This window comes from Miscanthus floridulus, chromosome 5 (assembly GCF_019320115.1).
Source record: "Miscanthus floridulus cultivar M001 chromosome 5, ASM1932011v1, whole genome shotgun sequence".
Classification (NCBI taxonomy): Eukaryota; Viridiplantae; Streptophyta; class Magnoliopsida; order Poales; family Poaceae; genus Miscanthus; species Miscanthus floridulus.
In genome coordinates, this window is record NC_089584.1 from 57,572,266 (window position 1) to 57,600,239 (window position 27,974).

General features: G+C 51.4%; 1 protein-coding gene across 5 annotated transcripts; it reads left to right on the top strand.

Annotated features, from left to right (window-relative positions):
- Positions 1 to 3,666: 3,666 nt before the first annotated feature.
- On the top strand, positions 3,667 to 27,974 carry LOC136449991 (cyclin-T1-3-like). 5 transcript variants are annotated; one of them, XR_010758232.1, is made up of 6 exons: positions 3,667 to 4,310; positions 4,443 to 4,524; positions 5,140 to 5,274; positions 5,401 to 5,579; positions 27,103 to 27,249; positions 27,488 to 27,624. XR_010758232.1 is itself a non-coding variant. In XM_066450236.1 (6 exons), exons 1-6 carry the CDS (start codon positions 3,763 to 3,765, stop codon positions 27,791 to 27,793), a joined length of 1,167 nt encoding a protein of 388 aa, XP_066306333.1. In that variant the 5' UTR covers positions 3,667 to 3,762; the 3' UTR covers positions 27,794 to 27,974. The 5 variants fall into 5 exon arrangements, 4 of the variants coding, with proteins under 4 accessions (XP_066306333.1, XP_066306334.1, XP_066306335.1 ...); XM_066450236.1 differs by lacking the exon at positions 27,103 to 27,249 and adding an exon at positions 27,717 to 27,974 and having other exon boundaries at positions 27,488 to 27,633; XM_066450237.1 differs by lacking the exon at positions 27,103 to 27,249 and adding an exon at positions 27,717 to 27,974 and having other exon boundaries at positions 5,404 to 5,579; positions 27,488 to 27,633.

Sequence of the window (27,974 nt, forward strand, 5' to 3'; positions counted from 1 at the left end):
ACTTGTGGGTTCATCATCCATCCTTTTGGCGGTTGCTCTAGTAGAAGGGCCCTAATAGAGACGGATAACCCTTACATGCATGCTAGAGTAATAGTCAATAGTGTAGACGTGGTGTCTAGGCTAGAAGCTATCTTTGTTTACCTTGTTCCCCACAATTGAGGGCTAGGCAGCAGGTGGTGACAACCCTGTCTGTCCCTCATATTCCCCCATGTTTGGGTTTGACGTACGCTACAAGCCGGTATCGCTTTGCTTGGTAGACCAGGTGCGCTCCTATGCCCAAAGCAAGTCTATAGTGCCAAAGTTATCTTTGCTTAAGATATCTATCCTTAGAAAAACCTCACTACCCAAGCTACCTCTCTCTTGTTTTCTTTAGGTGAACTAGCTAAAGAGACTTACACATCCGTTTCTTTGGTAAAATACGATACCCTGAATATCTCCGGGTGAAGTGCTACAATAGTGTATCCGTGCGCTTGCAGATTCCTTTGCTTACGCTAAGAAACACCAACAATGACATTACATGAAGTATAAATGAAAGAGATGGGGCGCAACATGAGAGGGACTCATGTGGTTCAACTCTTGTGAATGCGAAGTGCAACATATAAACATAATGCTTGATGAGTACAATGCATAAAGTAAATGGTATGAGATGATATGTATTGATGTTACCTGATTAGAGTCTAACCATATATGTTATGTGTAGGTTGCATAGGGTACATGTGTTGTCGAACTAGGTTGACGGATACTCCGCCATTGGCAACGTACAGTCCAGTAGTGATGGTACTTAGTGGATTTCATGTTGTTGGATCTCACAGATCATCCGACATTGGTCGCGGACACTGTCAAATCCAGACAGGGTCTAGCTATCCTTGGGTTTCAATCTTATCAATTAGTGGACCCTCCATGGAGAATCACGGACACTCCAGTGAACTATAAAGACTTAGCATCTCTTGGTGGTCAAGTTGATATATGATTGACAGACACTTTGTGCTAGGTGACGGATGCTCCGTCAATAAATAGGTGCTCTCGGGTTCTCTAGAAATAATCTCACTGATGCTCCGCCAAGGATGGCAGACTCTCCGTCAGTTATTCAGTGTTTGGTTTTAAGTGTGTGAGGTATAAAGGACATGTCATAGGCATAATTGAGATGAGATGATGCACACAAATATGTCTCCCAGATAGCACATGCTTAAAGAAGGCTAACAAAATAAGTTTCATGATTTTTGGACATCTAGAGACTAAGTTATGCATTTTATAAATTAAAATGCATTATTTTAAGTCAAAATTAAAATATATTTTTGGTGTCAAATTTATGTTTAGATGATAGGTAATATTCTAAGTAACATAACAAAACTTGTTTCACAATTTTTGAGGTTTAAATGAATTTTCTATGGATTTTACAAGGTTGCATTATGCTGCTATGAATCAGCAGATAGTCCGCGCAGTTGGGTGGATAGTCCGCTAGGGACGAACGTAGGCGTGTGGAGCGTTCCGCTGGGACGAACACTAGCACTGACGGACATTCCGTGAAAATGACGGATAGTTCGGTAAACGAAGAATAACATGGGTGCAAAATGTCGAAGATGATTCCTTGGGCATCTGGACTCCAAATCAAGTGCGGTTTATTTCTATGGCTTTCTAGGTTTGTGAGGAAGCGTCTCAAAGTGCTAGATGTGTCATGCATGGCCTGTGGTGAGCTCGAGCTTATCCATGGTGATGGGTGCCATGGATAGACCTAGAGCTGAATGGGATTGATGGTAGGGATGGGGAGGATGAAGATGGGTCTTTGGGGGAGTCTCACCATGCCATGCCTTGGGGACGCTCCATGTGCAGCAGCTCACCTTGGAACGACCCGGGGAAGAAGATTGAGCTTCGGGCACCTCTATGGCTTGAGGTTGAAGATAACCTTGGGGAAGCCGTCTTGTTCTATTCCAGCGAGGATGGGGGCGTGGGGGAGGTGCCGTAGCGTGTCAGCAGCCTCCTCTTCTTTCTCTTCCTGTTCCTCTTCCTCCTCTCCTTCTCTTCTTTCTCTCCTTTATTCTCCTCCCTTTCTCTTCTTCTCCTGCTCTGTATGCTGAACTTGAGTGTGTGAGAATAAGCGAGGGAGAGAGGTGAGGTAGCTACTGGAGAGGATGTATATATGTGTATGAGTGAGTATGATATGTGGGCTCAGAGTGGATGAGGGAGAGATAGCACATCATCTGCATGTTATAGCTGTCGACATGTTTTGAGAGACAGTCCGTCAGAAGTGGTGGACAGTCTGCTAATGCTCGACCGTGCTTGACAGACTGACTGACTGTGCAAGGTTTCTAACGGACGCTCCGCTGTTCTCTAGCGGACACTCCGCTAATGCACGAGTTGGTAAAAATTATTCTAAGTCTGTGAGATGTCTTGACAGATGGTCCAGTGGTAATGATGGATGATCCGCCAAAATAGGCGGTGCTCGATTTTGGTTAGCCTAAGCACAAGTTTAGAAGTAACATGCAAGATTTTTTGATTATTGAAAATTTTAGATGCATTTTATTCTCAAGGTGCTTGCAAAAAATTATAACGACTTTTGGGTCGTTACAGACCAAACTGAACCATTAGGGTTCTCAGCATATTTGTCACCAAACTAGATTGACATAAAATGAAAATCGAACCTTATTTAACTTAAACTCATAGCAATAGAGAGGACAGGGAGACGCGGAGGGAGGGAGGCGCGACAGAGAAAGGTATGGAGAAGCGGAGTTGGCCGGGGCTCGCGGGGGCTGCAGCGGCGGAGGCAACAGCGTAGGGCGGTGTCGTGGCGGGCGTGCGACGGGAGCGGGTTTTCTTTGGGCCTCTCCGTAGCTGCCTGGGGGTTGGTGGGACGAGGATGTCCTAGAAGCTTCGTGGCTATGGTCATCTGGTGGCCGTCGATGCAAAAGCGCAAGGCGAGAAAAAGAAGGTGCCGTGGTGCAACGTGGGAACAAAAAATGTTGTATATAAACCAGGGTAACGGTAGATTACAAACTTTTGTAATGGACACGTGGAAAAACTTCTTTGCCAGCGACTACAGTGTGCGGATCTGAACATGGTGTTTGATCCAGAGACTAAAGCTTAGAAAGTGTCACATTGGTGTCATATCGGGTGTTTGATACTAATCATTAAACTAATTACAGAAGCTGTTACTAATTCATGAGACGAATCTATTAAGACTAATTAATCTATCATTAGCATATGCTTATTGTAGCACGACATTATCAAGTTATGGACTAATTAAACTTAATAGATTTGTCTCATAAATTAGTTTTAAACTGTACAATTAATTTTATAATTAGTCTATATTTAATACTGTAAATTAGTCTAAAACATCTGATGTGATAGCCGAACACCCAAGTAAAGGTGTTTGGTTGCCCCTTCTAAATTTTAGTCGCTGTCCTATCGAATATTTGGACATATGCATGGAGTATTAAATATAGACTAATTACGAAACTAATTACATAGTTTGCGACTAATTTACGAGATGAATCTTTTAAGCCTAATTAGTTCATGATTTGACAATATTTTGCTACAGTAAACATGTGCTGATGACAGATTAATTAAGCTTAAAAAATTCATCTCATAAAATACAACGGATTATATAATTTATTTTTTTATTAATATCCGAACACTTTATGCAATAATCTCCGGACACGCCTACTAGATACCTTGGAAAAAAAAAACGTGACCTTCACGCCTGGTTCTCCACACGCCCTCTTCTCCTCGGATCCTCCACCGTAGTCTCCCGGCGACGCCGCCGCCATGTCTTCCCAGTCTTCTGGAGGAGGTCCGGCGATCCATCATCCCCGCCCCAATTACTACCCGTACACCTTTCAGCATGACCCTCCTCTCCACTCCAGTTCCCGCCGTCGCCGCCGCGACGATGACGACCCCTATGAACCCTATCTGCCTCTGCCCCACGCGCACTCCTACGGAGCCACCGCCGTCGTCACCGGCACCGTTCCCTGCCATGTCCCCCGGAATCCACTCGTGCTCTCACACCTCCAAGAGTGCCTCTTTCCGCCTCTCCCTCAACCTCACCCGGCCGCGGGTCCACCACCGACGAAGCGGGCCCGCCGGGCGCCAGATACTCGGTGGGATCCGCCGCCGCCAACGCTGCAGCCGGCACTTGTCCCGGTGGCGCCAGAGAGGCCTCGGGATGTAGGAGCTTCCGCCGGGGCGTTGCTTTCGCGGGACGAGATCGAGAGGCGGTCTCCATCAAGGAGGGACGGGATCGATTCCGCGCTTGAGGCCAGGCTGCGTGCGTCCTACTGCGCATACCTGCGCTGCCTCGGCATCCGGCTCGGGCTGTAAGTTCTCTCTATCTTTTAATTGGTTTTGGTGATTTTCGGGCTGTAAGTTCTCTGTACCGTTTAATCGGTTTTGGTGATTTGTTTATTGAACTGTTTTCTTGCCAATCTTGTTGCTTATGTTTGGTGCAGGCCGCAGACAACAATTGCGACGGCTGTGGTGTTCTGCCATCGGTTCTTCTTCCACAGATCTCACGCCTACCATGATAGATTTGTTAGTTGTCTAGTCTTCTACAAGAATTTGCTAGCTGTGCAACTTAATAATTCTGTTAGGTGGCCATCAGATCAATTTATTTCAACTCAGATGAATAAGTTGAAACTGTATCTAGATACCATCAAAAGCACATTCATTCATTTATTTAAATTTGCAACTTAGTGGCTTGAAGGTGTAGATTGGAAGACCCCAAAATTTGTTCTTTTTAATATATATACAAGCTGCAACACTGTTTATTCTGAAATGTCTAGCACACCCCACCACATGATGACATAATCTGAGTATACTCAACTTCATATAGCCTTGATGGATATATTTTCTTGGTCATGGTGCTAACCCAGCACTGTTTCATGTTCATGTGGATCTTGTAACTTGGCACATGAAGGCTTTTGTAGTGTATGCCTTTCTGGCTAATGTCCCATAAATTATTTACTGTTCTCTTAAAGATACTGTTGTCGAATGAGCATTTGATTTGATTTGACTTGCTCTTCATTATAACCATAATATAAAGTATCTTTGCAATGTTGATTTCTGCTGTTATACGCTTATCTGCGTAATATGTTGAGTCTGATTTTGTTGTTTTCATGATGACCAAAGTTTCTTTAAACTTCGCAGTTGGTTGCGACCGCAGCCTTGTTCCTGGCAGCAAAGTCAGAAGAAACAGCATGCCTTTTGAATACTGTTCTTAGGGCTTCATGTGAGATTTCTCAAAATCAAGAATTTAATCTGCTTCCTTACATACTACGTGGTGTAAGTATACTTTATTGATGTACTTCAGTGTTGTGTTTAGTGTGTTCTTTTGTTCTAAACTATACAGTCATGAGCTATATAAGGAACTGCCATTTGCTAATAGTTTGCATCTTTCTCTTTCTTCAGCAGGACTGGTTTGAACAGTACAGAGAGAGTGTAATACAGACAGAGCAAATGATACTTACAACACTTGATTTTGAACTTGAAGTAGCCCACCCATATGCTGCCCTATCCTCTGCTTTGGGCAAACTGGGACTCTCCCATACTGTTCTATTTAATGTGGCTTGGAATCTGATCAATGAAGGGTAAGTATTTCTATTTCTTAATAATGCATTGGTTGATCATTACTTACTAACGTATTTCCTTTTCATATAGTTATTATAGAAAACAGCCAAGTTATCTTGTAAAACTTTCACTCTAGTTGACACCATGAGAATTTTGATACACATGAGCTTTGTCATATTGCAATCTCCGCTGTTTGGATAGCTTCTCTAAATACTGTACCTGGGCACTATACTTGGGTCTTTATATAACAATCTTTCAAATTTTTAGATGGCACTGCACCATATGTGGTTCTTAGTGTTTTGTGGCCATCAATGCTGTTCCAGTCTGGCACAAAGACAAAAGAAAGGAACGTTCAGACAAAAAATTTGTGGACCTGTAGTTAGTTGGACTGGAAAGAAGTTATAATACATGGTTCATAGTATCACATTTTACCCACTAACCACATCTGAAGGACTGCATATTGGTTGTTCTTTCTGCACTCTGCACTTCCAGACTAGATTGTGGCCCGTGCAATGCTGGGTGACATTGGATGAAGTAAATGCTTATAGATTTTAAGGGTGGTTTGACTATAATGTGAGATCAAATTATTTTCAAGAATATAATATCCGCGTTGTTCACTCCACTTGTCACAGAATAAGTGCCTATGAATATCTTCAACTCTGTCAACCAACACAGAGTAACTAGTTACTTGTGGTTTGCTCAATTGCTGTCGGTGCCAGCTTGCAGTGTTTTCTTGTTGGTGTTGGCGTGTACGAAAATATGTATGGAACTTCTTGCAAAACTCACTGAAGTTTTGTAACAGGTTTTCCGGATTTGGTCTTTGTGTATTCTTCATCTACACTTTTTAATTCATACAATAGTTTTGTCTATCCTGATGTACCTGTACCTTTCATGATTAATAAAAAGTATGTTTTCCACTGTATGAAGATTTATCCAACTGCAGTGAGAATATTAAATTATTAATTCCTGAGTTCTCTTTCTTACTATGCTCTACTCCCTCCGTCCCTAAATAACTGTTGTTTTTTGTTTCCATGCTGTAAGTTTAGGAAAATGCGTGCAACATTTGTATCTCCAAATAAATTTATTATTAAAATAGATTCAACGATCTATCTAATATTAATTTTGTAGTGTAAATATTAATATTTTTTATATATTTTTAGTCAAAGTTGTTTCTCGGTAAGCGAAAACGACAGTTATTTAGGGATGGAGGGAGTATGTTCCATTGTGATGTGAATCTCAAACTTTACAGAACAACGAATTCACCTACAAAAGACAACACTGCTTCTCATTGAAATCTTTCATGGGGATGTTGCTCTTTTGATGGTGCGGGTATTGTAGTAAATGAAGTTGCAAATAAAATTGATTATTATTAGGGGAGATGCATATTAAGAAATTGCTGGAATTCATATCAAATCATAGAAGGTGTTCAGGAGCAAACTGAAAAAGCTAGAAAGGTATACATTTGGGAGAAGTGACAATGTATTTGGATGCAAATTTGCTAAGCTTGCATGTCATATGCACTTCTAATTTTGTGCAACATTCATCTTCAGGGGTAACTAACTTCTTCATCTGATATGTAATTGCATTTTTTGACGTGATTACAAAGTTTGCGAACATGGCAAAATATTGATGGGGCTGTACTCTTTTGATAGTAATAAGATTTTTAAATAATGTCAATTGACAGATGCACTGCTAGATATTAGAAAAACACTGCTGGGCTTTTCATGTGTCAGCTTCAAGTTTTTTTTTCTCGAAAACGCAGGAGAGCTGCGCTTGATTATATTAAGAAGAAAGAAAGGGGCTAGAGCCCTACAACACACGCCACACACAACCCCACACAATTTAGAGATTACATTCGCGCCCGAAAATAGAAATGGAAGCGACCAAAAAGACTAGCACTAAGCTAACCACCGAGAGGTGCTGTCAAAGAGGACAGACCCTTAGCTCCTGCTAGACTCCACAGCCGGCGCTCTTCTCCAGCAAGGGTAAGTGCACCACCAAGGCTGGGGACAATACCATAAAAAACGCAATGGTTCTGATGGTTCCAAAGAGTCCATGCCCCGAGCACAATGAGAGAGTTGAGACCTTTTTGCATCAATCCGCTCGTTGCTCCAATAACTTGTTCCCACCAGCTGTCAAAAGAAGTGTCTGAAGGTTGTGGTGACAAGGAATGGAGACCAACCCGCCTTAAAAAGTAATACCAGAATTGCCTAGCAAAGACACAGGAGACTAGAAGGTGGTTGATAGTCTCATCTTCCTGGTCATAGAGAGGGCACTGTTCAGGATGAGGCGCCCACGTCGCGCGAGGCGATCCGCCGTCCAGCTCCGATTGTGGGCCACCAACCAAAGGAAAAAGCGGCATTTGAGCGGTGGCCAGGTTCTCCAAATCCTCTCATACAGTCCAAACTGAGTAGATCCCATGAAGAAACTCTCATAAGCAGACTTGGCTGAGTATTGCCCACTATTTGATAGCCGCCAAATGTGGACATCTTCGACATCAGGCTCTAGTTCAAAGTTGTACAACATTTCCCAGAGATGAAGTCCACAATAACACCAACCGTGAGGGCTCCCTTGATATCCAAAACCCAGCTGTGATCAGTAAGGGCTTCCTGGACAGTACGCGTTTCAGCCTTCTCTTTGGGATGGCTTCTAGTAGTCGAGGTGCAAGATCAGCGATACTGTTGGAGTACGTCAGGGGCCTATTGGGCCTGGGTTGGCTATATAGCCCATTAGTGTTAGGGTTAATTAGAGATAAGGGTCGTTTACTTAAGGGTCAAGTAAGCCTGGCTTGGGAGTCAAGTAAACCTCTCTATATAAGGAGAGGAGATGTATCAATCTAATTAAGCAAGAATTAAGAAGGAAAACCCTTCCCTCTTGCCCGGCCGTGGGCAAACGCCCCGCGGCCGGCTCTCTCTCTCACCCCCGCAGCCCTAGCCATGAACAGTACTCGCGGCACTGTAGCGCTGCAGCCGCTGTCGCTACCCTCGACTCTCTTCACTCAATCCTAGCAACCACATAACATCTGGTATCAGAGATCTCTGGTTCGATCATGTGGTTCGATCATGTCCACCCCCTGCCATCAATGCCAGCGCCGTCGGCCGCGTCGGGGTTGTCGTCCGCATCCTCGGGAGCGCCCTTGATGTTGGAATCTTTGGCCGCCGACGTGGCTGCGATTGCCCGCGGCATGGCGGCCATGCAGGCGACCCTGGCCGCCCTCATCCCACCACCTCTCTGTCAAGGGCCTCAAACCCCTGACTGGCCAGACCTTGGCTGCGTAGCTCGTAGCCGCCGTCCGTCACGCCGGCGAGGTTATGCCCCTCGGCCGTCGGCTTAAGAGAGAAAGAGAGATTAGGGATAACTTCTTTGTTGATCTCAATTGTCCCAGCGTACATGCATATATGGCCCGTGGCCTAACAGATGGAGAAGGCTCTCCTTGATTGTAGGACTAATCCAACAAGGAAGCAACTAATCAGCTAGCTAACTTTCCTCCTAGCCACTCGCCTGCCCTTCCTGTGCCCGGGCTGCTCGCTCGGCCGTTGCTCGCTCGGCCGCCCGGCGCACGTCGCGGGCTCTCCTGCGCCTGGCGTATGTGCGACCGCACATGACATCTCTCCTGCCGTCGAAGACCAGCTCGTCCTCGAGCTGAAAAGTGGGAAAGCGAGCACGGAAGTCGTCGAAGTCCTCCCAGCTCGCAGATGCCGCCGGCTCGTCTTTCCACTAGACCAGCACCTGTCGCACTCCGCGTGCCAGCCGGGCAGCGGTGATCTTGTCAGGCGCCAGCACCACGGCGCCGTTGTGGGTTGGTGGCAGTGCCGGGGGCGTGGCTGGGGGCGTGCCGACAAACTTCTTGAGCACCCCAACGTGGAACACATCATGGAGGCGGGCCCCCTGGGGAAGCTGCAGCCGGACAGCCACGTCGTTGATGACCTCCTCGACGCAGTACGGCCCGACGAAACGTGGCTTGAGCTTGCCGGCGGTGGTACGTGGCAGGGATGCCGCTGGGCGCTGCCGGAGACGAAGGAGTACCCAGTCACCTACTTGGTACGCCACCGGGCGATGATGCTGGTCGTAGACACGCTTCTGGACCGCCTGTGCTTGTTCGAGGCGATAGCGGACGTCGTCGAGGAAGGCTGCGCGGTCCTCCATCTCCTGGGCAACAGCAGCCACGCGCGTCTCGCCGAGCTCATACGAGCGGATGGTCGGCGGGTCACGGCCATAGACCACGCGGAACGGTGTCTCCCGGAGTGACGATTGGAAGGCGGTGTTGTAGGTGTACTCGGCCCACGGGAGCCAACGGAGCCACTGCCGAGGACGGTCGCCGGTGAAGCAGCGGAGGTACATGACGATCACCCGGTTGGCGGCCTTCGTCTGGCCATCCGTTTGCGGATGAAATGCCGACGACATGAAGAGCTTGGTGCCGGTGAGGCGCATGAGTTCGGTCCAGAACGCGGACGTGAACACCGGGTCGCGGTCCGAGACGATGGACTGCGGAACGCCATGAAGGCGGACGATGTCGGCGAAGAAAGCTTGGGCGACGGTCTCGGCAGTGTAGGGGTGCGCCAGCGGGATGAAGTGGCAGTACTTGCTGAAGCGGTCGACGACGGAGAGGATGACCGTCTTGCCCTGCACCCGTGGCAGCGCCTCAATGAAGTCGATGCCGATGTCGGCCCAAACGCTGGAAGGGATTGGCAGCGGCTGGAGCAGACCGGCTGGCCTCAAGTGGTCTGACTTGTACTTCTGGCATGTGGCGCACGCCTTCACAAATTCCTGCACCAAACGACGCATGTTGGGGAAATGAAAGTCACGCCGTAGACGGTGCAGCGTGCGGTGGACGCCTTCATGGCCGTCGTCGTGGACCGCGGCCAGGATCTCCTGAAGGAGTGGCGATGCGGCTGGGATGTAGAGGCGGCCCTCCAGGGCGACCATGCCGTCGGTGATGGTCCACGGTGCGGTGCGGGTTTCCGCACGGAGCTCGTCGTGGATGGCGACCAGCGCTGGATCAGTGGCCTGGGCGTGGCGGAGGCGCTCGATGAAGTCGAACCGGGGCGCCGAGATGGCCAGCAGCTCGCCCTCGTTGTCGCGGCGGGAGAGAGCGTCGGCGACGGTGTTCGTGGCGCCCGAGCGGTACTCCACCGTGAAGTCGAAGCCCAGGAGCTTGCCGACCCAGTGGTGCTGCGGTATCGTGGCGAGGCGTTGGTCGAGGAGGTATTTCAGACTGTAGTGGTCCGTCTTGACGAGAAAGCGGCGCCCCCACAAGTAGGGCCTCCAGTGCCGGACCGCCTGAACGAGGCCAATGAGCTCGCGCTCGTAGGCGGCCAGGACGCGGTGACGTGGTGCCACTGGCCGGCTGAAGTAGGCCACCGGGTGTCCCTCCTGGACGAGAACGGCCCCAAAGCCGAACGTCGACGCGTCGCACTCCACGACGAACAGCTTGGCGAAGTCGGGCATGGCGAGGACGGGGGCCGACGTGACCGCCGCCATGAGTGCCGAGAACGCCGCGGCAGCTGCGTCGTCCCACGAGAAGCCATCCTTCTTGAGAAGCGCAGTCAGGGGCGCAACCACCGTGCCATAATTATGCACGAACTTGCGGTAGTACCCCGCGAGCCCGAGGAAGCCACGAACAGCACGGGCGGAGCAAGGAGCCGGCCAGTCACGAATGGCCTGCACCTTGGCCGGATCCATGGCGACGCCCGCAGCGGAGATGATGTGGCCAAGGTAGGCGACGGCGGGGGCACCAAAGGAGCATTTGGTGTGCTTGACGAAGAGCTGGTGGCGGCGGAGCTTGTCGAGGACAGCACGAAGATGGCGCAGATGATCCGCCCATGTCTTGCTGTAAATCAAAATATCGTCAAAAAATACCAAGGCGAAGCGGCGGAGGAACGACCGGAGTACGTCGTTCATCAAGGCTTGGAATGTGGCCGGCGCGTTGCAGAGTCCGAACGCCATGACCAAGAACTCGTACAGGCCGTCATGCGTGCGGAACGCCGTTTTGTGGACGTCCTCGGACCGCATGCGGACCTGGTGGTACCCCGACTGCAGATCCAGCTTGGAGAAGAATTTGGCGCCATTGAGCTCGTCCAGCAACTCATCCACCACCGGTATCGGGAAGGCGTCCTTGACCGTCATCGCGTTCAGGGCCCGGTAGTCGACGCAGAAGCGCCATGAACCGTCGGGCTTCTTGACGAGGAGGACCGGCGACGAGAACGGCGAGTCGCTGCGGCGGACGATCCCATGTTCAATCATGGCGGCACATTGCCACTCCAATTCGTCCTTGTGGGCAGCCGGGTACCGGTAGGGGCGTACGGCTACCGGCTGCGCATCGGGCTTCAGCAAGATGCGGTGGTCGTGGGCGCGCTTGGGGGGTAGGCCGGTCGGTGTGGCGAAGACCCCCGCAAACGCGTCTAGGAGGGCCTCCAGAAGGGGCTCGCCAGCTGCCAGGGCACTCAAGGCGGGGCCCGCCGCGGTGGGCACGCCAGCCCAAGAGACGGTGCGGCCCTCGCGTTGGAATGACATGCGCCGGTTGGCCAGGTCCCAGACAATGGGCCCCAGCGCTCCGAGCCACTTGGTGCCGAGGACGATGTCGTACCCAGCCAGGGGCATGACGAAGAGGTCCACCGGGAACGGGTCACCGGCGATGAGCAGTGGCGCGTCGCGGATGACGCCGGCGCAGGTGATCCTCTCGCCATTGGCGACCATGGCCGTGAGGCGGGGCCGCTGACGGAGAGGCAGTCCGGACCGCCGCGCTGCCTCCTCGGAGATGAAATTGTGGGTGCTGCCGGAGTCGAGGAGGGCGACGAGCGAGGCAGCCCCCAGCGCCACCGCGAGCTGCATGGTGTTCGCCATGGACACGCCGGCCACGGCCTATAGCGAGAAGCAGGGAGCCTCCTTGTCCCCCGCTTCAGCGGCGTCGTCGGTGTCGTCGATCTCCACACCGTATACGAAGAAGATCCGCTTGCAAAACCTGTTATGGCCACGAGAGTACTTTTCATCACAGTTAAAACATAGGCCAACGCGACGACGTTCCGCCTGCTCCGCCGTGGAGAGGCGCCGCTGGTTGCCCTCGCGGCGTCCCTGGTCGGCACCCGCCGGTGGCGCGGGCAGCGCCAGCTGCTGGGGCGGCGCAGGAAGAACCGGGCGAGGCGGCGGCGACGGCAGCAGACCACGCGCGGCGGGCCGAGCCGGGGCCTGGGCCTGCCTGTCGATCTCCATGAGCTCCACCTGGCGCGCCAAACTCATCGCGTTGGCGTGTGTCTCGGGGTTGTGGATGCGCACCGCATGACTCAGAGGCGGAAGGAGGCCGCCGGTGTAGAGCTGGACCCGTCGGATCTCGTCAAGCCGGCCGACGCGGGGAAGGAGTGCTTGGAACCGATTGGAGTACTCCTCCACCATCCCGGTACGCCGGCACTCCGAGAGCTCGAACAGGGGGGCCGATCGGAGAGGAGGGCCAAACCGCAAATGGAGGAGTTCCTTGAATCGACCCCAGCGCGGCGTGCCTTCATCCTCCTGGAGCTGGACGTACCACAGCTGGGCCACGTCTTCGAGATTGAACGAGGCCATCCATACCTTCTCTTCCGGCATGGTTCTCTGTTGGTGAAAGTAGGACTCACATCGGTTGATGAAGATCAGCGGATCGGATTTGCCGTCGAAGCGCGGGAAGTCCATCTTCTGGAACCGCGGTGGCCGGTCGTTGTGATGGATGCCGTCGGTGGGCCCGGCACCCGCCGAGGAAGAGCTCGACTTGTCCTTCAGGGATGCCAGGTCGGCCTTCATGGTCGCCATATCCGCGGACAGATCCTGGAGCATCTTGGTGAGGTCGGCGATGGCTTGTTCCCCCATGATCGGCTGGGCAGCGGTGGATGCGGTGGAGGAAGACGGGGATGGCGGTGGTGAGGATGGTGGTGCGGCGGCGGTGGATAGGCTGGTGGAGCGGGAGCGAGGCGGCGAAGTTCGCCGGACTCGTGATACCAGGTTGTCAAGGGCCTCAAACCCCTAACTGGCCGGACCTCGGCTACGTAGCTCGTAGCCGCCGTCCGTCACGCCGGCGAGGTTATGCCCCTCGGCCGTCGGCTTAAGAGAGAAAGAGATTAGGGATAACTTCTTCGTTGATCTCAATTGTCCCAGCGTACATGCATATATGGCCCGTGGCCTAACAGATGGAGAATGCTCTCCTTGATTGTAGGACTAATCCAACAAGGAAGCAACTAATCAGCTAGCTAACTTTCCTCCTAGCCACTCGCCTGCCCTTCCTGCGCCCTGGCTGCTCGCTCGGCCGCTTGGCGCACGTCGCGAGCTCTCCTGCGCCTGGCGTATGTGCGACCGCACATGACACTCTCCCTCCACAACAGCCGGCACCACCACCACCTCCACAGTCGTGGCAGCCGCAGGCGATCTTTCCCTACGGCATGCCCCAGACCAGCGGGACGGGGGTGCCCCTCCACTTGCTGCGGTCCCAGGGCGTCCCCATCCAGCAGATCAGGTTCCCGTCGTCGCCGTCACTGCTTCCGGCTTTGGATCGCTGGTTCGTCGAAACCCATCTACACGGCGCCAGTACCCAGCCGCACCTACCACCGCTCCCGACCACCGGGGTTGTCATGGCGCGGCGCCCTGGCTCCGGGCGTCCTCGACGGCGGGGTGGACGGCCCCTTGTTCCACGGCGGCAGCCTGATGCCGACGCTCTCCGCCGCGTCGCCCTCGCTGGACAGCACGGGCGCGGCGCCCTCGGCCGCTGCACAGGACCCGCCGCCCAAGTTTTACAAGTTGGAGTTCGCCACATACGGTTGAGGAGGCACATCCCTCCACCTCGTTCTCCATAGAAAGTCCTCCGCTCTTCTCCGTGCGGTGCAAACCAGCAGCCGTCTGGCGGGGAGAAGGCGCCACTGGCCGTGAGGGCGCCTCCGCTGGTCGCTGTTGCGACCACTTCCAGGTGGCCATACACATGCACCCCTTGCGTCTACATGGTGTCCATGGGATCCAGGAGGATGTATACATGCAGGTTTGGCGAGTGGATGGTGTCCACCTTATGTTCAGGAGTCAAAAATAAAGAGTCCCAGTCTATTTTAGGTTGAGAATAATAAAATAAGCCAAGATGTAAAAGGCTTGTTTTTTAGGTGTTAGGAGTCGAGTCAGCGTTATAAGTTCGTTAGGTTGCAGCTCGAGGACGAGTTGCATGTCCAGGTGGGGTGTAGTGTTGGAGTACGTCAGGGGCCTATTGGGCCTGGGATGGCTGTATAGCCCATTAGTGTTAGGGTTAATTAGAGATAAGGGCCCTTTACTTAAGGGTCAAGTAAGCCTGGCTTGGGAGTCAAGTAAACCTCTCTATATAAGGAGAGGAGATGTATCAATCTAATCAAGCAAGAATTAAGAAGGAAAACCCTTCCCTCTTGCCCGGCCGTGGGCAAACGCCCCGCGGCCGGCTCTCTCTCTCACCCCTGCAGCCCTAGCCATGAACAGTACCCGCGGTACTGTAGCGTGGCAGCCGCCGTCACTACCCTCGACTCTCTCCTCTCAATCCTAGCAACCACATAACAGATACACTGTCCATGGATCCAACGATCAGTCCAAAACAACGTGCGATTCCCATTGCCTACTTTCGATACAACAGCCACCGAGAAGAAGGCATTAACTTGGTCCGGGATCTGAATAGGAAGGGCTGCCCAAGGGCGGTGAGGTTCAGTTTTTTTCAGCCAAACCCACCTCATCCTTAGTGCCCAGCCGAGATGTTTGAGATCAGAAATTCCAAGTCCACCATGCTGAGGGGGGCGGGTGACCTTTCCCCAAGCCACAAGACAATGTCCTCCACGGGCATCTTTGCGGCCCCTCCAAAGAAAACTTCTCCGAAGCTTGTCCACGGCTTTAATAGCCCATGGTGGGAAATCAATCGCCATCGCCAGATAAATAAGCATGGCAGTGAGAACAAACTGCACCTGAATTCTTCGTCCTGCCCGTGTCATGAGATTTGCTTTCCATCCTGGTAGCTGATCAGCAATTCTATCTATAATAGGTTGGACTTGTTCTTTAGTTAACTTCTTGAGGGAGAGAGGCAGCCCCAAATACTTGCAAGGAAAATTCATGACAGCACAAGGGAGAAGTTCCTGTACCAATGCCAATTCTGTATCCCCACACCTGATTGGTAACACATTGCTTTTCTGCAAATTGGTTTTGAGGCCTGAAGCTTCACCAAAAAGTTGGAGGATGCTCATTATGACATTTATATCCATTGCTTCCAGGCGGAGAAAAAGAACCACGTCGTCCGCATAGAGGGAAATGCGATGTTGGAGAGCTCGAGATGAAAGTGGCTGCAACATACCATCAGCGGCTGCCTTGGCTACCATATGCCCCAACACATCCATAACTAGAATAAAAAGCATGGGCGATAACGGGTCACCTTGTCTTAATCCTCGCCGGTGAGTAATACGCTCCCCAGGTATCCCATTCAACAGCACTTGAGTAGAACAGGAGGAGAGTAACCCACTGATTATGTCCCTCCAAATTTGGCCATAGCCTAAGTGCTGCAAGACCTCTAGCAAAAAGGGCCAAGAAACTGAATCAAAAGCCTTCGAGATATCTAATTTTAAAAGGATTCTGGTTTGCTTTTGTTGATTGAGAAATCTTGCTGTTTGCTGAACTAGCATGAAGTTGTCCTGAATGAAGCATCCCTTTATAAATGCACTTTGATTAGGAGACACCATCTGCTGCAGCCGGCATGCAAGTCGATTCGCCAACAATTTAGTGTTCAACTTAGCAAAACTATGAACCAGGCTGATAGGCCAAAAATCTCTTGGCTGCTCTGCTTCCTCTTTCTTAGGTAGAAGGGTGATGTAGGCTGCATTAAGCACTTCAAAACCTGCAAATCTCCTACTCCACACAGCAGAAACTGCAGCCATGATATCACTCTTTATGATCGGCCAGCAGACCTTGTAAAACCGACCAGTAAACCCATCTGGACCGGGCGCTTTATCTGGAGGCAGCTGCTTGATTGTGTTCCACACCTCTTCCTCTGTAAAAGGGAGCTCAAGGGCGGCCAGATCGTGGGGGAGGATTCCCAGCTCATCAAGGTTGATGGTGCGCTCTCTGTCCAGGGTGGTTCCAAGTAAATTCTCATAGAAATCATCAACCAATCTTGCTTTGTCTTCATGTTTGGTGTAGATTTGGTCTCCTGAAACAAGCTTGCCAATGAAATTCTTCCTCTTGCGGTGACGGGCATGGAGTTGGAAAAGTTTTGTTTTGGCGTCCCCATCACGTACCCAGTCAATTCTTGAGCGAAGACGAGTAATAGTCCGCTTGAGGGATGCAAGAGCAAGGCTGTGCTTCTTAAGACTGATTTTCAGCCAGTTTTCCCTTGGTGAGAGGGTGTGACTGTCTTGTGCGATCACCAATTGATGGAGGATTTCATGGGCAAGGGGTAGCTGAGAGTTAACATGACCAACAGTTTTATCACTACAACTCTGTAAAGCTTTAGTAGCAGCTTTGAACTTGAAGTCCAAGGTGAGAAAAGGACAAGGACCAGCCTGCACTGAAGCCCAAGCATCTGCTATGGTGTCCTGATACCCCTCAAACTTAGGCCAAAAAGATTCGAAATGGAAGCGTCTACGGCCCAATTTATTATCCTGAAGTCCAAGCAAAAGAGGGCAATGGTCTGAGTCTTCCGAAGCCATGCTTTGCAGTAAACAATTTGGGAAAAGGTCCTCCCAGTCCACTGAACAAAACACCCTGTCCAACTTAACCAAAGTAGGATTCGTTTGCTGATTTGACCATGTATATTTCCAACCATGCAGGGGAATTTCCTTGATAGCTAGGGTCATTAATTAGACGACGTCTGAAACGACCCATCATTGCCCGATTGTAGTTATCGTTATTTTTGTCTTCCTCTTTGTAAATCAGGTTGAAATCTCCTGCTAGAACCCATGGTCCAGGACAACCCCCTCGGATATCTCTTAGCTCCTGAAGAAACTGAATCTTTCATCCATGCCCTGAGGACCATACACACAGGTTAACCACCAGGAAACTCCATTAGTCGGGCAGAACTGAATGGTCATGCTGTTGGCATTCACGTGGCAAGCTCCTGCATTACCAAGATGATGACACCAAGCAACGAGAATTCCACCACTAGCACCTACAGAAGGGAGCTCAGCAAACTCTGAGAAATCTGTCCCCAGAGCAGATAGGAGCACTCGCCTGGAGGATGTAGAGATTTTCGTTTCCTGGATGTACACAATATCTGACCGGGAGGCTTCCACAAGAGTACGAAGAGAATCTTGCCTTGCTGTAGAATTGAGGCCTGTTACATTCCAAATTAAAATTTTGGCTGGATCCATTGGAGCAGCTCATGCTACCACTACATCCTCACAAAACTCAGGGATGGACCAATTGAACAAGGCGGCCAAACCAAGCAGATATCAGAAAGCGGGTTCTTAAACAGCTTACTGTATTCATCTTCAGCCTGCTGATTGACACCATTCTGCTCAATAATGATTTCCAGCGAGTGCGTGACCTTCTTCGATCGTCGTGCCCAGTCCGCCGGCTGGAGCTCAGGCACAGCACCCGCAAGGTGTCGACTGCGCCGTGGGGTCTCACCCGGTGGCAGTGTTTTTTTGCGACGTTTGCTGATGGCGGGGACAGGCAGCAGACCTGCTGTCCGACGGGAGAGCTTGCTGATGAAGGCGTCGTGGTTCGAAGGCGTCACAGCTGGGGACGGAGCCGGAGCTGCCACATCCCCCGCCGGGACGCACGGAGATTTGGGGATGGCCTCAGGTTCCAGCTCTGTTGTCAGCACTGTTGTGGTGGCCTCTGGGTGAGTAGCCCCGCGTCGGCGAGAGCGGCAACGAGAGTAGACTTGTAACGGCTTCGCAGAGCGTTTGCCCAACCCTGGCGACCTTGGGGGATTTCCTTCGGTGGCCAAAATTGAGGTGGGAAGCAGCGGCAAGCATGGTGAGGCCGTCAAGACTAGGGGATGCCCCTCCGTTGCCTCACCATGGCTTCCTTCAGTGGCTATGCTTGAGGTGGGATGTGGCAGCGAGCATAGTGAGGCCGGCAAGACTAGGGGATTCCCCTCCGTTGCCTCACCATGGCTTCCCTCAGCGGCCATGCTTGAGGTGGGATGCGGCGGCAAGCATGGTGAGGCCGACAAGACTAGGGGATTCCCCTCCGTTGCCTCACCATGGCCCACGGCGAAAGTGTCAGCGATTGGGCCATGTGTCTCTACAGGTCCAGAAACATCCCTGTCCATCGGCCCAGAAAGAGCAGCATTTGATGGGCTGGGCTGGGCTGGACAAGATCAGACTTCAAATCAGTCCAGGAATCCTTCATCTGCCCAAGGGAGGCCAACCCATCGTCAACCTCAAACCTCACGAGGGTGGGCGAGATAACCGAAGGGCCAGCCTCGTTAGGCACAACAGCAGCAGCAATGACTGGGCTCCCCTCATTAAGATCCATTGAGCCGTTAGCAGGAACAGCCGCTGTCGAATCGAGCACGGGTGTCTCCTCGGAAATCAACCTGAGGGGGCCAAGTTCAATGTGATGGCTGTCTGGGGGCGCGCGTGCAGCCTCCTGGGCATTGGCGCACGGTTCTAGCGTAATCGTCGTAGAGGATACCGTCACGTGTATTGCACACGAAGCAGGCGGGCCCACACGTTCATGAACCGACCGGCGCTGCGAACCCATCGAGCCGTCAGCCGCTCTGTTGGCCGCCGTCCCGGAGTTAGGCCGCATCGAGGGAGAGCGAAGCCGGTGCCGCCGCCTAGCAGATGCATCCTCATCACTGCCGTCCCCAGGAGGAGGGGTAGGAGGAGGCCTAGGAGTAGTCCCATGGGGTCCGAGAATCGTCGTAGAGCGGACGTTGATCGGGTACGCCAACAACCGCGTCACTGGAGGGTCTTCCACGACGGCGACGGGTGGCTCAGCGGCCCAAAGATCCTTAGCTGTTAATTGCAGAGGGATCCAAGCACCAGGCCGAACATCGGAAGGGATATAGATCCACCAAATTCACAGTATCAGGATGAACTTGTTGAATCCAAGCGTGAGGGCTCAAGAACTATTCCACTGTAGACGTTTCCCAGACATGAGCGGGGATACCAAAGAGCTCCAGGTCGACCAAACATGGAAGCACCCTTCATGCTGCGCCGGCTTGACGTGTCCACCGTTGGCAAAGTAGACTGAGCCCCTGTGAGCGAAGCGGTTGCCGCAGCCCTCGTAGACTCTCAACCAAGGCAGTGTTAGGGAAGACCATCAAGTATCTTGAAGAGGAGGCACGACGGAGGACCAGAGAGGCAATCAGAGCTGCCACTTCATCGACCCGATCACTGTGACGATCACTGCATGAGCCAAGTCTTCCTCTGGCTTGGCAATGCAGTCACTCCAATCAATGATGCATGGGAGGGGTCTCGCAACTTCCAGGGCAACATCTGGAGTGGTAGTAGAGACAACCTCCAGTGAACGTTCAGCCGCCGGAGGGGAGCCATCAAGGCCCTGATTTGGTCGTTGATGACAGCGCGGCTTTCTTCGCTGGCACCTCATGCCCTGGCTAGATTTAGGACGCCGCCCATCATGATCACCGTGTTGGCGATAAGACGACCACGCCGGTCCCAGATACGGAGCACTCCATGATCAATCTCCACCCTGGAGCCTCCTTCGTCGAGCTGTCCCAAACTCATAATCGAGTTCCGGAGCGCTGGGATGTAGAAGACGCCATGGAGGACGCGCTGCTCCCCGTTCTTGGCCTGGAAGACGATGGAGCCGGTCCCCTTGATCTCCACTCGAGACGAGTCGCCGAAACGCACCGTGCCGCGCGCCGTGGTGTCGAGCTCGGCGAAGAGCTCCTGGCGGCCGGTCATGTGAAGCGTGGTCCCGCTGTCGAGGTACCAGCCGTCGAGCGCCTCCTCGTTGGCCCTGGTGTTGAGGAAGACACGCGCGCGCGGCTCGTTGATGTCGAGGGAAGTCGTGGCCTTGGAGCAGACGGCTTCGGCCTTCTCATCCAGCTCGAGGAAGCCATGGGCGAGGAACAGAGCACCATCATCGTCCTCGGCTTCTGCGACGTGCGCAGCACCGCCACGCCCACCACCGCGCCGTCCACCTCGATCACCTCCAACACGGTTGCCTCCTCCGCGGTCACCACCACTGCGATTGCCTCCTCCGCCTTGGTTGCCACTGTCGCCGCCGCGGTCACCACCACCACGGCGCAGCTGGCGGCAGTCGCGCGCCCAGTGGCCGCGATCACCACAGTTGAGGCAGGTGTCGTCGTCTGCCCCGCGATCGTCGCCACCGCCTCTGTCTCCTCCGCCGCGATTGCCCTTCCCGCGCTGCTTCTTGCCGCCGCGTGGACGACGTCGCGGTTCCTTGCCTGCTGCGGAAGCGGCAGCCTCCTTCTCCTTGGCATGCCACTGCTCCCTTGTCAGCAGCAGGCTGCTGATGGCGGCCGGTTCCACGGCCAGCGCCTCCATGTCGTCCACCGTCTTCAAACGCCCAGACACCTCGATGGTGAGGTCCTGGAAGTTGAGAAGCGTCTCGATGGCGATCCGGAGCTGGGCGTACTTCGGCGGCACGGCGCGCAGGAGCCTCTCCACCGCGCGCTCTTCATCGATGTCGTTGTCACCGTGGAGAAGAAGCTGCTGCTTCAGGGCCATCAAGCGAAGAGTGAAGTCCTCGATCTGCTCACCCGGACGGAAGGCGAGCTTCTCCCAGTCGCTGTGGAGTCGCTGGAGCGTGGCACGGCGCACCCGATCGACGTCGATCCGTGCGGCGGCGATGGAGTCCCAGGCCTCCTTGGCTGATCCCTTCTTGGACAGCGGCATCTGCATCTCCTGTGGCACGGCGGCGATGATCGCCTCCACCGTGCGCCTGTCCTCATGGTACGGCAGGTCCTGGTACTCGATCGCGTCCCAGAGTTGCCGCGCTTGGAGCTTCAGCTTCATGATCGAGGCCCACTCATGGTAGTTTGACTTGGTGAGCATCGGCCAGGTGGAGCTTGAGCCAGAATCCTTGTATACGGTTTGGATCACCGGCGAGCAGCCCCTGGCCCGTCCGCGGTGGCAATCCTGATTCCGATTGGGCGACCGCGTCTGCCTGCGCTCGCGCTCCGGGCTCCTCCGTGGACGCGGGCGGCGATCGCGCGGCGGATCCTCCGCCAACTCTCGACGCAGAGCCGCGGCCGTGGCGGCCGCGTTCCGAGCTGCTGTTGTTGCGGCCTCCGCGGCCTGCTGCACTTGCGTGGCTGCGGCCTCTGCCGCGGCCAGACGCTGCGCACGCTGCTCGGCGGCGGCGGCGGCTGCTGCTGCTCGTTCTGCGGTGGTGGCCATGCCTCTCCCTTTCTCTCTCAACCCCGTGCTCTGATGCCAATTGTTGGCGATAAGACGACCACGCCGGTCCCAGATACGGAGCACTCCATGATCAATCTCCACCCTGGAGCCTCCTTCGTCGAGCTGCCCCAAACTCATAATCGAGTTCCGGAGCGCTGGGATGTAGAAGACGCCATGGAGGACGCGCTGCTCCCCGTTCTTGGCCTGGAAGACGATGGAGCCGGTCCCCTTGATCTCCACTCGAGACAAGTCGCCGAAACGCACCGTGCTGCGCGCCGTGGTGTCGAGCTCGGCGAAGAGCTCACGGCGGCCGGTCATGTGATGCGTGGCCCTGCTGTCGAGGTACCAGCCGTCGAGCGCCTCCTTGTTGGCGCTGGTGTTGAGGAAGACGCGCGCGCGGCTCGTTGATGTCGAGGGAAGCCGTGGCCTTGGAGCAGACGGCTTCGGCCTTCTCATCCAGCTCGAGGAAGCCATGGGCGAGGAATATAGCACCATCATCGTCCTCTGCTTCTGCGATGTGCGCAGCACCGCCATGCCCACCACCGCGCTGTCCACCTCGATCACCTCCAACGCGGTTGCCTCCTCCGCGGTCACCACCACCGCGATTGCCTCCTCCGCCTTGGTTGCCACCGCCTCACCACTTCCGTCGATTCAGGACGCTGTCCCTCATGAACACCGCTCACCACACCCGTCGGAAGAGGCCGTTGCGGGGGAGCAGCTTCTGCAGGGGTAAGCCGCCGCCAAACCGGAAGCAGTGGCTGTGGACGTTGCGCCGCGCCATCACCGCTCACCAAAACCGCCGGAGGAGACCGTCGCAGGGGAGTAGCTTCAGCGGGATGCATAGGCCTCGGGCTATTCCGCCTCCAGACTGATAGACGACGCTGAGGGCACTGCACCACATCGCCGCCCGCCAAACCCGCCGGGGGAGGTCGTTGCTGGCCAGCAGGACGACGAGGCCCCGAGCGAACCCCGCCACCACCACCAGCCACGCTCAGGCACTTGTAGGTTGGATGGCCTAAAGCGTGGCAGAGGAAGCAGCGGGTCTTCTGACGGCACAGGGCAGCTGTGTGCGAGGCGGAGAAGCAATTGAAGCATTTGCCAGTAAGGTCGACGGGAACCGGACGTCGTGGATTAGCCGCCTTGCGCCGCCGTTGCCTGGTGCACCGCCGTTCAAACCTCTGCCAGCCATCCGAATCCGTGCGACAGGCAACGTGCGGTCCACCGGAACCGCGTCACCCAGGAGCCTGACGGAGGAGGATGATCTTGGCAACGTTGTAGGCCACCGCCGCCGCCGTTGTGTTCCTAGCCATCTCAGCGGGCACAGCACCAGCAGCCGAGGTAGCCGAACCAGCCGAGGAAGCCGAACCAGCCGCCCCCGACGCTTCGGGAGATCCGACCTTAGGACGACGTCGCGGAAGGAAGGCGAGCTTCTTTCGCTCCAGCGCTCCTGCTTTGAGCGGCCACGAGCGGCGTGAAGAGGCAAGGAGGAGGCGGAGGGGGAAACCGCCGCCTTTGAGGGGGAGGAGGATGTGGCCGCCGGGATCGGGATGATCTCCGGTGCGGGGCTGGTGGAAGGCGAAACGTCGGGAGGGGAAGCGACGGGAGCCATACTTTTAGAAGGGTGTTTTTTAAATATTCTACAGCCATTGACGTTGTATTTCACTGCTACTTTACTAAATGTCCACTGTAATTTAATTTACTACATTTTGGGGCAATGAGCGTTTGCATGCGGACCATTATTTTTCATTTATGAAAATCAATATAAAACAAATAATAGATAATTACATTTGATAATAATTAGTCTATCAATGCCATTCTCAAATATCAAGTGACAAATTTGAATACTTTCATGTATAATGATAATGAAGTAGTGGTAGGAATTTTAAAGTTTGACTATATATGCATTTTGGGTTTATTTGGTTGCCTGCATATTTGCATAACCCATTATCCAGGCCCCCGCAGTGCAATTCGTCCCTGTTTGGATACCTTCACAGGTCCATATGCAGGCTAGCACTGTCCTCAAAGCAAGGTCAACCCGCATGCCACTATTCAGCCAAATCCTGCATATCCAGCTATGCACCCTTCCTCTTGCACCCGCACTGCAGCCCAAGACACAGTCCAGCCACTTATGCAGGAAACCAATCACACATAGCATTGTACAGCTTCCTATCTCGGCAAACCAAACAACATCAAATTGCATTGCATTGTCCAGGTTAAGAGTATGATGCGTAACCTCTAATGCAATGTAATACTAATGCGAGTTACCAATCAGACCCTATGAGATCCATTTTGGACGGACATGGTATAAAATATTCATGATTCACATATTGTGTTGTTGGGTATCTGTCATTTTAGTTATTGGATTTTTGTAGCATACCACATTATTATTCTTTTTGGTGTTTCTATCTACAGCTTTGTCACTTCGCAGAAATTCTCTTAGGGCTAGGTGGACATTGTTGTCCTTAAATTTTCTGGTTAATTTGATTCGTTGTATTGAAGCGCTGGCCTGGTGCTAGTGGTAGAGTCTTACCGTCTGTGACCGGAAGGTCCCGGGTTCGTGTCGTGGTCTTCTCGCATTGCACATGCGAGGGTAAGGTTTGCCACTGACATCCTTCCCCAGACCCCGCACAGAGCGGGAGCTCTCTGCACTGGGTACGCCCTTTTTTTTTATTCGTTGTATCACAACCATTTCCTTTCATGGTGTCTGAGATGCAAACCCTGAAACTAATTTTACTTTATGGTATGGTGTCTCTGAGTAAGTGATCAATTACAAGAAATTCGATGGCATGATTCCCATAATTAACAGGAATATTTCATTGGCTGGAGCACTTAAATATATTTATGGGCATTTAGCACCAGAATTTCTAGTTCCATTGATTCTTTGATTCATGTTGGCCAACTTAGGTTTAGTTCTAATAGGTTGCCTAGAAATTTAGGTCCTTCTGATGTGGCGTGAATTGCTTGTGTTATGCCACTTGTTTGTAAAATACCATGCTCAACTGTGACAATATTAGCAAAGGATTGGTTTGGTGTTCTTGAAAGAACATCTTTAGACCCAAGAATCAATATATGGTAACCATAATTTGCAACAACTGTAAGGAAGAAAGTTAAGACACATGATATGCACGTGAACATCTATCTTACGCAATATTTTGAAAAGGGCTAGTCTGGCGGATGGGCTCTGCATTGCTCCAGGTGTCTGTAGGCGTCAGCTAGGTGTTGCTACACATTTGTACTTTTTTGTGGATGGTTAGAGTAATGCCATGCAAAATAAAGGAAATTGAGAAAATCTGAAAAAAGTGATATTGCCATGCATTCATGAGTAATTTGTTTGTAGTTCATCTTTCTCCATCTCTGACTCCCATTTTCATACATATCAAGCTCAAAATATCTCTACCTGGGAAATAGCCAGGACAAAATGCCTAGGTGCTAGCAACACCTAGCGCCTATTGCCACCTTTTTAAACAGAGATATTACATATGGCCCACAGGTGAGGCTACAATGCTGGTGTAGTGTATCAGTCTGAAACTTCACCACTGTGCAAGCCAACTTGCAGTGAGAGAGCATAGGCCTGACTCTCTACTGCTTTTGTTATGAGTTAGTACAGGTAGTGTTAGTTGATGAAGTGCTAGTTGATGAAAGCCGGACAGGAGTGAATCAGAAAATGGAGTTATGGCGGGAGATTTTGGAGTCCAAAGGTTTTAGACTCAGTAGAACTAAAACTGAGTATATGAGATGTGACTTCGGCACTACTACTCGGGAGGAGAAAGATATTAGTTTGGAAGGTCAAATAGTGCCTAGGAGGGATACCTTTCGATATTTAGGATCATGCTACAGAGAGACGGGGATATTGATGAAGATGTTAGCCATAGAATCAAAGCAGGGTGGATGAAGTGACGCCAAGCATCTGGTGTCCTATGTGACAAAAGGGTACCACAAAAGTTAAAAGGCAAGTTTTATAGGATGGCGATTAGACCTACTATGTTTATGGTGCAGAATGTTGGCCTACGAAAAGACGATATGTTCAACAGATAAGTGTCGCGAAAATGCGTATGTTGCGTTGGATTTGCGGTCATACAACGAGGGATGGAGTTCGGAACGATGATATACGTGATAGATTAGTGGTAGCACCAATTGAAAAAAAGCTTGTCCAACACCGGTTAAGATGGTTTGGACATGTCCAACGGAGACCTCCAGAGGCACCGGTGCGTAGTGGAATCCTAAGCCAGGATAGTAATGTGAAGAGAGACAGAGGAAGACCAAAATTGACTTGGGTAGAGGCAATAAAATGAGACTTGAAAGAATGAAATATACCCAAAGACTTAGCCTTAGATAGGAGTGCTTGGAAAACAGCTATTCACATGCCTAAACCTTGATTGCTTCTGCTGGATCTCAACTCTAGCCTACCCCAACTTGTTTGGGACTAAAGGCTTTGTTGTTGTTGTTGTTGTTAGTACAAATAGTGTTGGCCCTCATGGGTTAGTAATTTCTTGTCTACAGTTCATGTAACAGAACTATTTGAGATTTTTAAATCTCAGCTTGCATATTTATAAAGAATTTTTCACATTTACAATTGATCAGCTCCTCTTTATTATATCCTTTGCATTGAATACATTTTCTGTTTCATGCAGATGTCCCTGTGATTTTGTGTATTCTTTGTGAGGCCATAAAATTTGCATGTAGTGGTTCCATCATAAATGGGCCACATTTTTCCATGTACCAAAGACTACCTTCTTGAAATGGCAATGACATTTTGATATGATGTGCTCATGGGTGCTTAACAAGGATAATCTTTTGTAAAGATGATCATATCCTACTTGATTAATGACATTTTGATATGATGTGCTCATGGGTGCTTAACAAGGATAATCTTTTGTAAAGATGATCATATCCTACTTGATTAATGACATTTTGATATGATGTGCTCATGGGTGCTTAACAAGGATAATCTTTTGTAAAGATGATCATATCCTACTTGATTATAGACAATACCAACTCTGGAACCAATTAGCAAACAAAAACACAGCTTAGGCTCTGGTGGTCTTTTGGCCAAGTTTCCTTTAGCCTTCCAGGGGGTGAGTGGGTGTCGGGTTGGGCTTCTCTAGTTCGGCCCATTGTACTCTTTTCTCTATCTTAATAAAATGACATGCAACTCTCTCCTGTTTGAAAACAAAATATGCCAGAGTTGGCTTTGTTGTTTCTTTTGTGCCATGCAAATAAAACTGTCATTTTCAAATGACTTTTGCAATTCCAGGAGCGGCATATGCCGCTGGAGTTGTTATATGGTCAAAGAATTGATGATTTATGTGTGGCAAGGTGCATGCCTAATTGCTAGATTTTAGCAATAAGGCAATTTCTGCAGAAGGTTCTTCAATAATGTGATACCTGGCATCTTTTAGTGGTAAGGGGAATTGGATATTGTTTATTTTATCCTTTTTGTAAATTGTTAATATTTGTTGGATCCTTGACCCTTAAGGCCTTAACATCTCTTGCTGACATGCTTGTCATGTCGCACAAAACAAATGACTTCACTTTTCATGTGAACGGTCCTCTAATTGATGTTTTATCCTGCTCTAGTTTGAGTGTTTATTTATTTAGGTATAATCCATCTAGTGTTCTTAGCTATTTCATTAATGCAGGCTACAAAGTTCACTTTGGCTTCAGTTCAAACCCCATCATATTGCCGCTGGGGCTGCATTCCTTGCTGCAAGGTTCCTCCACTATGACATCACATTCCATCCAAATTTCTGGCATGAATTCAAGACAAGTCCATACTTTGTTCAAGGTAACCGAGTGTTCTTTACTAGCAAGGTGAGTTTTGTTTTTATCCAACGATAGGTTTGACAGCACTATCTGTTGCACTTGCAGATGTTGTCCAGCAGTTGAAGGAGCTACTTAGGATACAAGATTCAATATATTTGCATAATACCCAGAGATCCTCTTAGTTTATATGTTGTGAGTAGTAACCACTGCCAAAAGTACGTACACATTGGGATGTGGTCACTTTCATCAATTACTGAACATCTTTCATTTGGTTTTTACAACCACAGAATGCTTCTATGTACAAAAGGGGAAGATCTTATTCAAAAGTTGCCCTTGAAGTTTTTGGGAAGTAAAAGCAAACAA